Source organism: Apaloderma vittatum, unplaced genomic scaffold (genome assembly GCF_000703405.1).
Source record: "Apaloderma vittatum isolate BGI_N311 unplaced genomic scaffold, ASM70340v1 scaffold29733, whole genome shotgun sequence".
Taxonomy (NCBI): Eukaryota; Metazoa; Chordata; class Aves; order Trogoniformes; family Trogonidae; genus Apaloderma; species Apaloderma vittatum.
In genome coordinates, this window is record NW_009709300.1 from 14,041 (window position 1) to 26,080 (window position 12,040).

Below are 12,040 nucleotides of genomic sequence, written 5' to 3' on the forward strand. Positions count from 1 at the left end.
CTGTATTTATTTGCCACCCACTGGCACGAAGGTGAGCAGGGCTTGGCCCCTCTGCTTTTCATGGCTGAAACTGAACGTGGTTGGACACCACGCAGGTATCTGTGCCTCGTCTCTCCCTCCACCCTTGTTGCTGGAATGCAATTATAGACTTAAGTCTTCTTTTGGTGTCTTGAAATGAGAAACTCTTTCCTTCGCCTGTGAGTTTCCTGTGGCAGTGACATGTTCAGGTGTGAGACTCGGTGGGTACCTGCCTTGCAAGCTGCCTGTAGTTGAGTCACAGCGTCGGTTTTGCCTGAACTTTTTTTTCTTTGAGAGGAGACACACCTCTCCTTTGACCCTGAAAAGCTGCCATATACACAGCAGATGGCTTTTTACCACTTGTGGTTGTGAGACAGTGAAGTGATAGTACCCAGAACGATTAAGAAAACGTGCGGGTGGCTGAAGTGACCCTCCCTGTTGGTGCAGGGCTCCACTAACACAGTGCCAGGTGGAGGGCTGGCTAGTGACTGTCTGCCTGTAAAACTAGTACCAGGTGGGTACCAGGTTGAATTTTTATAAATCTTGAAGGGCTGAAAAAGGTAATTACATGGCATCAGTCTGAGGGTCAGTTCTGGTCCCAGACCTGACCAACTGCTGTCCCCTCCCTTGGCAGAGCCCAGGCCCAGGAGGCCTCCTGGGCACAGCCTCGGGGTCCAGCGAAACTCTGCCAGCTGCTCTCTCATCACCTTCACGCTGCCTTTGCTAAACGAGGCTCCCCGGTGGCCACAGCAGGGACAGAGCAGCTATTAAACAGCTGCTCTGACTAAAAGCTTTTCTCGAACTATGCTGAGAATGCCAAAAATGTGCTAAAGAGGGGAGAAGAAAAGGTGTTATAAAACCAAGAGGGAGCTGTTAGCGGTGGATGTCATTTGTGAAAAGAGTTCAAAGTGATGCAAACTAAACTGATGCACGGGAGCAACCGTTAAAAGCAGCTTTAATAAAATATGTAGTGATTCAGAACAAAGATCTTACACCACTGAAAGTTTTTGGTAGCAGGTTAAGCCAAAGTGCCTTTTAGGGAGAGATGCTACTTGAAGCTAAGTATGTATTTCAGGACTTTATATCTAAAAATACGTACTGTTACACCACCATCGCCATTGCACCACAGCCTCTCACAGGGGAGACAAGCTGAACAGAAAACGGTACGAGAATCTCTACAGACTGCACTCCCCAAGAAGAAGTATATTACAGTAGTTTCTTGGAGAATACAATCTCCAGGAAGAAAAAAAAAAATATATTACATAAAGTATTCTCAGGTATTAAGTTTTTCATTTTTGAAGGTAGGACAGAATATCCCATTGCAAAAAAAAAAAAAAAAAAAAAAAGCCCAGGAAGAACAAAAAAATATATTACATAAAGTATTCTCAGGTATTAAGTTTTTCATTTTTGAAGGTAGGACAGAATATCCCATTGCAAAAAAAAAAAAAAAAAAAAAAAAAGAGAAGGCAAACTGTACACATTCGTTACGTCCTTAGCTCCGGAGAGTGGCTAATCGCGACTGCATCGCTTCGATGTCCTCCTCCTCATCGACTGCAGCGGCCGCTCCCATGGGTTCTGGCTCTGGAAGAGCATCTGTGACTTTGCTTGGTGCTTTACCCAAGGCCCCTGCAAACACCAAACAGGCTCGTTAGCCTCCTTTAATAATAAGCAGCTTTCAGGTTCATCTAAAATATTCAGTCACGCACTTCGAGTACAGGTCACGCACAAGAGCTGCTGGAGTTGAGCAGCTCCGAGGTGTTGGCCCCTCCGGAGGGGCCAGGGAGGAGCAGGGCTCCCCCAGCCCAGCAGGAAGGGAGCTGCTCCCAGCCAGGAAATGGGGCGGGAAAAAGCAGAGCAGGATGTGGAAAACAAACGAGAGGGTGACAAACCAGCAGCACAGCGCAAGGTAAGAGCAGGGCAGGCGCTGGGGAAGCACGGTGTCAGCTCCGGTACCGACACCTGGCACGCTGCATCACAAGATGGTCAGGTGAGGAGCATTCTAACCCTTAGCTAAGTTGATTAACTAAAATTCATTACTTCATGAGCTGTAAGGCAAAAGTTGGGGGGTTGGGTTATATTTTGGGTTTAGGGTGGGGTTTTCTTGTTTTTTTATGTCATTCCTCCCCCAGAAAACTTAAGCCATTAACAGCATTTTACAGCCAGGAACCACAACGCTGGCTAAGACTCAAGGCACTGCAGCTGAGTTTACTTTCTGGCTTTATTAATAATAGTGTACCTAGTCAAGAATATAAATTTCACCTTGTTAAGAGGACCCACTGTACAGACCAACACTGCTCTGCTAAAGCCTCAGTTACAGAACCGCACAGGCATCAGCTGACACGCATTGCTTATGCTTTCCTGAACTGCACTGGCCTCCTCATCCAGCACTCCCTGAGAAACCAGTTTGTCAGAGCACTGCTTGCCTGTTACCCAAGGCAAAGATGCTACCAGGGGAACGCCGTTAAGTCAGAACAGATGAAGACTTAAATTAGCTGCATCTCACTGACCACAGCAGGGGCAAGGATCCACTCTCGGCAAACACGCACAAACTCACCAGCTGTAATTTCAAACAGGATTTTGTCAATTTCCATCTCGGCTTCTTCTTCCATCTCCTCCTGATCCTCCAGCCCTTCAAAGGTGTCCTCCAGCATTTCCTCTATAATCCCAGCCTAGCAGAAAACAAAAAAAAAAGCAGCACATGATGCCTTTGGGAACAGTAAAGAAAGAGGACGCACTTCCTACTTCAGAGATCAGGCAGCGCCTATCCAGGCACTTAACAACTGTTTGCTGCTGCTCAAGCTTTCCAGATCAAGGTTCTCCTCTTGCACAAGCGCTGGCCAACGCCCGAGCCAACAGATTAAGCACGAATCTGTACAACTGGTGCACAGGAAAAGCAGTGAGCAAACTGAGGATTAAATACGTGTGTTCTCACTTTGAAACCTGCAGCTATTACTCCTTGTCATTGCACGTCTAAAGACCAACAGCTCAGCTTGCTCCAGGCAGGTGAAATACAGCTGCAAACTTCAGTCATAAATTGTGTAACATGTTGTAAAATTAGTGCTTGACATAGGATCTCTTTTTTATACCTGTGCTTGAAAATACTCCTCTGCAGGGCCTGCAGCCTAGATCAGAACAAACTGTCCTGGTGCACAATGGTAAAATTATTAAGAAATAAACTGATTTGATTTAAACAGTCTAGAGTGGTAATAGGGGAAAAAGCAAAACAATTTTGGTAGTTGAAAAGATAATAGCCACAACAGAGGATTAGTGTACTTGAAAATCAGAGCCCTTTTGTCACAGAGACACTAAGCTAGATGTTTTAAACCCAGCATCAGTACAGCCATCTAGTCTAAGACCAGACTTTCAGCCTCCCACTCCACAACAGGCTGTGGTGGGTGTTTCTTAACGAACATTTTTATCCCCAAAAGCAGGAAATTCAGTCTCCCTGAAACGAGACAGAAGCTGAGGGGCACAGGCACGACTCCTGCTCTAAGCCTTGATCTCCCCAAGCCATTGGGACTTGGATGACCAATCCATAAGACCTTCCTCCTTCCATCCTCAACCCAAGTAGCTTTTTTCGGCTTCAAGGTTTGCACCAAACATGCTGCTGGTATTACCGAGTCAGTGTTTTCCAAACACACAGTAACTTGCTAGAAAATCCCCAGCTATTAACGTGATACTTCAATTTATGTTTGTCAGAGCTACTCTACTCTAACTTATATTCTATCCCATTCTACTCTATCCTACTCCTACTCCCTCACACAAGCCCTCTGACACGGAGGCTACCTAAGCACTCACACAACACTCCAGCACACTGAACAACCAGCTCTTGTTCACTCAAGTCTTAATTAATGTTGGAGATCTTACCTTCATCATCTCTTTGGACAACTCCCTCATCGTTGCTTGGATTTCAGGGATTTTGACTAGATTTTGCATAGCTTTCATGACTTCTGTGCTCTTCTGCAATGAACCCGCTACTCTCAGGACAGCTGTGAAGGAAAGGTGTAGAAAAGCTTGAACAATCCCTGCACCACCAAAAGCAGATAAATTATATCCTCCCTACATGGATAGAAATTTGCTTGCATTTAGGCAATTAAATTAAAAAAAGAAATGGACAACCCACTTCTTCATTCTTGTCTACCTTCCTGGAAACGCTCAACTCCTACTCACACAGGAAAAAATAAGTTTCTAGCAAAGATGCTGGTCCTGTGTGACTGCCTGGAGCAATCCAGGTTGCCTACAGAGTGTCTTCAACCCACTCGCACCCCAGTTCATAAGGAGAGATCCCTGAGGAGCTGGGCTCCTCGGCAGCCAGAGGTCTTGCTGAGGGTTTCACCAGCAGAGACACGGGCCAGTTCCACGTCTGACTCCTGACCAAACGAGCGACCTGCTGCCCGACACCAGATAGTGGAAGGTAACTCTGAAAGAAGTTCTAGTGCAATAGTTTCACGCCGAACAGTAAGCTAGAAAATGAATAGTGAAGCAGATAAACTGGAAATAAGTGTAGTTTAAACTGAATGTAACAAAACTCTTTCCAGAGACTACTTCTTTAATACAAGTTATGAGCTCTTTTCATGTACGTTGATATAGCAAGATCAAAACATAATAATTAAAGGTAGTAAGAGATTCTTCAAGTGTGCCATCTAACCTCTCAGCTTCCTAGTCATGGAGAACTTACCTGTTTGTATATAAAATGGTCACTCCTTAATGAAGCAAAATGAAGGTACAGCACATATTATTTTTCATTTTAATACTTCATTTCTTTAAGAACATTACACTTGTAATGTTAACAAACAGAAACCTTGCCTTTCGTAGTCATTTCCCAAGACAATGCAAGATAATACAAACATCTGAATTCTAGATTCCTTCCTATTGCTTGGATAAGTGTATCAGAATATTCCCAGTAAGATGAAGACACTGGTACTGGTAGCAAGGAGGAGGTTGCTTTGAGTTTTTCCTTTTAAAGGACACCTCAAGCTGCAAGGATGGTCTCTGCCTCCCTTTCCTGGACGAGGTACATGGGAACCACATTCGACCCATGGTAAGATTACACTTAACGGTTCCCATTGCGACTCCCAATTCATCACTCACCTCATGCTAAAATCTACCAGCAACTACCTGGAGTAATGCTGGGGTGGGGAATACTCGGGCATTTCCGTAGTGTGTTCCCCTCCACCAAGTCATTCCCTGTCTTCAACGCTTTCTGCTCTGCTCTTGTTACAGGCTAAAACCCTCCAAGGTGTGGAAAATCCCGCAGGAAGTCTATGACAACAGATTTCTGATGTGGATGAGGAAGGAGGGAAATGCATTGGCACTGGGGGAGCACAAAGGCCAAGGCAGGGTTTAGAGGGAGCTGGGTGTCAAGCCACAGGGCAAATCAATTCATCCACATCAAGGAAATCTCCATTTAGGACTTAGTAAGTGTCCTATGGCTCCTACTAGAGAAATAATAACTTACAAGATAAAGGTAATTCCACTGAAGGAAATAAACTTCGTGTTACCAATCCTGTCAAAATCAGTAACCACAGGCTCCGTGAGGATACAGAGGTATTAAGCACAGGTTCAAACTGTTCAGGAACACACACTGAAGAAGCATTGTACATTACTGGAAGACAGTTGTGTTTCAGAGCACATGATTCTTGTGTCACCAGAGCCCCCCAGGCTCTGAGGAGAGGTGTTTGATTATCTGTTGAGCAGCTAATCAGAGGAAACACAGAGAGCCAGTGAGGAACAGCAATCCCAGGAAGCTGCCTGGGAGCTCCCTGCCTCCTCCAGAGCCCAGGGTGGGAAAACCATCCAGACAGGACAGTGAGAAAACAGCCTCCAGAACATCCTGCAGGCTGACAGGGTTACTGCCCGCAGGGATACACAACTCATTACGGGTGGCCAGGGAAAAGCATATGCTTGGGCTTGGGAAAATCTTATTGCGGTTCCTCTAAGGGGACGGCAGGAGTTCAGCTGAACATGAGAAACGTCTCATGGGAATGGTGGAATGTCCAGAGGTAGAGAACAGGGGAGATCGTGCTGGGCCAGGGAACAGACAAAGCTCAGGGGTCTGCAGGACCAGGTACCAGCAGCTCAGGCAGAGGAGATCCGGGGCCAGTTTCTGGAGAGCTGCCCAACTTGCACCTGAGAGCAGCAACCAGAACAGCACATACATTCTGTGTGGAGATATAGGGGTTCTACTACAGGTGCTCAGTCCTCATCAGCTGAAGAGGAAGACCACGACTGAGCTGCCAGTGCTGTTCACGCCTGTGTGAAAGCTGCAGGTGTTCACAGGGGTGCTGGTAACGGTGCTGCTGTGAGGGGGTGTGGGTGTCTACAGGGAACAGGTGTTGGCCTGGCTGGATGTGGGGATGTGGAACTGCAGCAGCCTCATGCCTCCGAGCCTGCTATGGGGGCAGTTCTCAGGTCCTGTAGCAGGTTGGAACCCGCTGCCTCTCACAAGAGCGGGGTTGCTTCCAAACTCAAGCTCTGCCTGCATTTGCTCTCGGCTCTGAAAATGGAAACCCAGACCTCACCTCTACAGCTAGAAGCACTCAGAAGTTTTTCTTACCAAGCTGGTTCTTCATTCCCATGAGAACAGAGTTCATGTGAGCTTTGGATGCATAGAGTTTGCTTACGGCCTTTCGCGAGCGGATCAGTTCCTTTGCCAAGATCACACACACATCTTTCTGACCCTTCTTGGCAGCATCTTTTATCGACCGCTTCACCTTCTCCTCTTCTCTCTGGATATCTGGAGCACAGGAAACGCACAGCAAATAGTGACAACCAGCTAGGGATTTGGAAGAGAAAGCAGTCATCTGTTGACGTGTATTTCAATGCAAAGAATCATTTCTGCTTGATTTCAGATTCCCTCTGTTACACAAAGACCTTGCTCTGGGCTGATTTACATGTTAGCTGATTAATTCAACTACACATGAACAGAAAATTTGCCTTATGACACACCCTTTGCAGATAAGAGTACTGTAAAGGACTGTCCAGGATGATCACTGCATAAAGCTGAGCTGGCCAAGACAAATTCTTAACAAGCAAAAAGGATCCAGCAAGAACAAAGCACTCCGAGATGACCACTTGACTTACAATCTCAGAATAAGTTCTTGACACAATAACTAACTTCCTGATGACTAAACTGGCCTGACATACACGAGTCCATGCACACATATATAATACCTACACACACAGTTTAAGACCACTGGACTGATGTGCTGCTTTCAAGATTAGCTCTTTTGTGCTTATCACCACATAGCCCCACTTCACCGGGAATGAACAAAGCCATGACAAGGAGTTTAAAATTTGTAGCCTCAGAAGACAAAGAGGCATTTTAAAAGAAATAACATTGACTTGTCACACAACATTCAAAGCTTAACCCATATGCCCACCTTCAAATGAATTTGAGGGCTACTGTGGGCAAAAACATCCTCACTGTTCTACAAAACCACAATTAAGAGATTTAGAAAAAAAATACATTCAGAAAAATTTTAGGAGGCTGATCTCACAGATGCTAAAAAGTTTTAGATGTACACCGCTTTCACAAAAAAAACCCCACCACTAAAAAAAAAACCCCACCAAACCCAACTAAAAAACCCAAACCAGCACAACTATTTATATAATGAATTTATAAGGGTGTGTCCACAACTGTAAGAGCTACTTGGAACCACAGATTTGTTAACTGCTGCCAAAAAAAAGACTTAATCCTTGCGGATAGACTTAATTATTCCCCCTGCGAAACACGACTCACTGAGTCTCACCTGGATACCCAACCAAGTCTATACTTCTACTTAAGGAGCTCAGGTCTTGAGTTTCTACTGCTCATACTTCAAGTACGTGCACATTGTTTGTATAAAATAGCATATTCAAATTATAAGGTGTCTGACTGGTGTAAAAGCTAATTTATTAGCAAAAAGTAGGATACTGGTAAATCGTTACACATAACTTAAAACAGCCCGTTCGAACTCTCCTGGTACCCAGCTTCATTCAGTAGCTTTTTTTAAGAGCGTGCTGGAGCAGGAATAATGAACTAAGCCTGCACTAAAGGAACACCAAGTAGCTGAATTTGGAATATTACACACTAAACAGGCTTCTTTAAATAACATAGGTTTCTCTATCGGATCTGATGTGACTGTTCCTATGTCTGCCCTGTCAGATAACGCTGGCTGTGTTCAGCAGTAAACCATGTACCACAAAAAACTCAAAGGAAGAAACGCAGGAATAAGCAGGACCTGTACCAACCCCCTTCCTTTTCCAGACTCGGCAATAAATTAGCCACTGGTGAAATCTGGATCTAAGAGTCCACAGAAAAATTATCCTAAGGCAAATAAAGAATTCAGATAGTAAGGATTAGGCTCATCTTCCTGCAAAGAGTTGCAGGAAATGACCACTTGGTTCAAACTTTGTTTTGTTTGAGCCTTCTTGATTTATACTAGACAGAAGTTACACGTAGGCAAGAATCAGAAGTTGCCCTTTTATGAAAACAAAGGCATTGACACACACTTTTTGGCACAGGCCAACTTGGAGACTTCGACGCAGCTTCTCACGTGGGAGTTAAGGAACCCTGTAGTCAGGATGAGTCATGCTCTCAATATCATTCAATGGCATCTTCATCCTAAAGGACTGGCAGGAATCTGTAGGATCTTAATTAGAAAACCATACTCCTTGCTGCTTCCCCACAATTAGCTGCAGAAATAGCACAAGCTTGAGGGCATTTGCCTGTCAGATATATCAGAACAGGTAAGAAGGAGCTGACGCAGTACAGCAGAAAACAGAAAGCGCCAGGAGTACTCCCTCAGTGCTGAGGAAATGATAACACTCACTTTGTCAGGCTAAAAACAATCCCAAGTATTGTGCTGCCACATCCAAACCAGAGCAGTGGGGCCCTGTCCTCGAGCAAATGCTTCCACTTGCATGACGAGCTGCTGAAGATTATACGGCATAAAATATGCAAGAATGCTCCATTCCACCTTTGAAGGTCAATGCCAGCTCTGCACCTCTAGCCAGCCAAAGTCACTGCGCCGGTGCACTCTGCAGCACTACCAAGCAGGGCAGAGGCATGAAGCAGCCCAAAGCCCCTGTGAGAGCAACTTGCAAACTCAATAAAGCACAAATCTACTGTATTACTCTAACTATCTTAACTGAAACATTCAGTTGTGTCTTCCGAACCTTCCAAGCCCTCAAAAGCAACCTACACCAAACAGAAATCACAACAATGGCAGGAGCGCGACGGTAGATGGTTTGAACCAGCGCGTTGCTATATTAATAACTGTGCTGACTGGGCAAGCCAAGCGCTGGAGCGTTCCAAGCCCACTCAGCTCATCCCAGGTGGGTCTGAGTGTTGTCGTAGCAAAATACATCTACAGCACAGCCTTCCCTGGGGAAACTGAGATAGGTCCCAGCTCAGCCTTCTTTCTCAAAGATTGCAGTGATTTCTCTTGTGTAAGTCTCAACTGAAGAGATAAAAAGCATGAAAGAATTCAGTGACAGTGGGTAACTTTTGAGAAAATCTTTAGTAGCACGTGGCTGTCACCTTTCAGCAGCAGCCTGCTCGCCTGGTAAGTGTGCAGCAGAACCACATACTTGCACAACCCATACCTGGTAAGATGTGAAATCCCAGCTCGGTACAGGCATGACAAAGATATTGTGTACTTTATTTTAATGAGAAATATCAGAATAGTAGATGGTTGGTGGCTGGTCTAAGCTCTTACACGCTACACTGTGTTTCTTTGAATGTTACACTTTGAAATACACATACAGACATGTTTAGAGCTGACAAGAATTAGATCTGCGTCCACGTCAAAATACCAGATGGCTACATAACCCAGCATCTATATAGGCCATAAGAAATATTCTCATGGGAATGAGAATACCATGCCAGAGAGAACACCAAAAGAAACCATCAACCGTGAACATGTGGGTAGTTTGCTCCCATGAAGATGCCATCTCCAAAACATACCTTACTGCCAAGATCAGCCACGTTTCAGTTACTCTGTGCCCGATACAGCCACACAAAGGGCCTTGGAGAAGGGAATTCCCAAGCACAAACACCACTGTAGAGCAAGTTTCCTGGAAGCAGCATAAACCCCGTTCCTCAATTCACAGCTGAGGACAAAGACAGACTTTGTACTGCACAAGCATCTCTCTTCAACCAACCCGTACAAATCTACAAGTGGGAGAACACACGAATCCTGGCAGTTTGCTGCAGCAGCGCGCAGCTGTGGCTGGACACGGGAAGGGAGAACATCACCCTGAGGAGTCACTCAAAACAGGCACATGCCTAATAACCAGATGCTGACACAAAACACCCTTTACCAGCACAGCCCACGGACCAGTCCTGAGGGCAGGGGAGCAGACAAAAAGGAGAAAATAGAATCTAGCCCCAAACATATTTTCAGATTGTGGGAAGGCAGGCATAAGAGAGAACAAAATCTGAGCTAGCAGTAGTGTAACAATAAGCAACTCCTCTGCTTTTCAAGACATCTTCAAAAGTGTAATGCTCATAATTTAATTGCAAAACACCCTCTAAATATTTTTTTTTACTCCTCTCCTCTGTTTGTACATGTCCTAAGCTGACAAGCTTCTGCTTAGCATAACAAGTCTAATTTATCAAGTGGGATTTAAGAACACTTTGTCTTACTGGAAGCACACAATATTCAGCTTATTTTGAAACTTTTACTTGGAGGACTTCACAGCCATGTTATTCTGTAATACAGACTAAGTCTGGGCCCAGGATCACATTTGTTTTCCTTTATTCCAGAAGAAATAGAGAACTCCAAATTAATAGATTTCATAGCCTCCTTTAATTAAAAAACAAACTTGAAGGCAGACAGGGAAAGGAAAAACAAAATATGAGACGTAAGTACAAACCTCTGATTTGTCTATCAATCACTCTCATTTCTTTCCTTATCTTCAAGGACCATTCATTGACCTTAAAAAGAGAAAGTGAGAGTTACTTGAAATTCCAACTTTAAAACTATGCCGAAGCCCTTCAAAATGCACAAGCTTTAAGTTATGAGTGATGATTAAACATTTCATTATTCAAATTAAAAAAACCCAAACCACATTGCAGACACGCCACTGATTACCACGCTCCTCTTACCATTCAGACCCAGAGGTAAGGAGGACACGAGTTGTGAATCAGAGGTGCTCACTGCCCGGCTGACTTCCCACGCCAGAGCAACGCCGCTGCGCAGAGGGAACTTGCCACACAGGATTTCAGTACAAGGTAGAAACTCTGCCACAGGATGACAGCACCAAGAGCGCTACCAGCCGTTTCAGTGAGAAGGAACCTCGGGAGGTATCCCAGCCAGCCTGCTGCTCAAAGGACGACCTCTGGAGACCACACAGGTTGTGGGGAGCCTCGTCCATTGAGTTTTGAAATTGCCAGAGGGCAGAGGCTTCACAGGCGCTCTGGGCATCAGTTCCAGCATGCAGTCACTCCGGTGGTGAGGACCTTTCCTCACGTCTAATTCAAAATTCTCCTCTGGCCACCTGTGGCTGTAGCCCCTTACCTGTCCCTGTGCCCACTTGAAAAGCACCTGGTTCTGTTTTCATTATAACCCCATTAGAGGCAGCAAAAGGCTTTAGACCTTTGCCCCTTCACCTTCCCTTCTCCAAGCTAGACCGAGCCCAGATCCCTCAACCTCTCATCCTGTCATGTCCTCCACCATCTTGGTGGCCCTCTGCCACACTCTCCCCAGTTTGTCAACATCCTTCTCGAACTGGGCACACAAACCTGGACGCTGTTTTGCAGATGTAGCCCCATTAATGCCGAAAGAACCATTTGCCCCAACACAACAGTTACAGGTTGCTAACACAGCCCAGTTTGTTCTCATTGCTGCAAAAGCACACCACTAACTCACGTTCGTGAGTTCCTTTCCCCTACGTGCAGGGGTGGTTGTCCCACGTGTACAACCTTGAGTTGCTCGACATCATGAGGTTCCTGCTGGACCATTCCTCTCACTTGCTTAGGTCTCTCTACACAGCAGCTCTGTCCTCCAGGTTCCCTTCCCCTGCCTTTGGCGGGGTT

General features: G+C 45.4%; 1 protein-coding gene across 1 annotated transcript; it reads right to left on the reverse strand.

Annotated features, from left to right (window-relative positions):
- Positions 1–1,475: 1,475 nt before the first annotated feature.
- On the reverse strand, positions 1,476–11,379 carry CHMP3 (charged multivesicular body protein 3). The gene is made up of 6 exons (XM_009866872.1): positions 11,278–11,379; positions 10,879–10,939; positions 6,575–6,754; positions 3,886–4,007; positions 2,573–2,687; positions 1,476–1,644 (listed from the first exon to the last, which is right to left on the reverse strand). Exons 1-6 carry the CDS (start codon positions 11,377–11,379, stop codon positions 1,511–1,513), a joined length of 714 nt encoding a protein of 237 aa, XP_009865174.1. The 3' UTR covers positions 1,476–1,510.
- Positions 11,380–12,040: the final 661 nt, after the last annotated feature.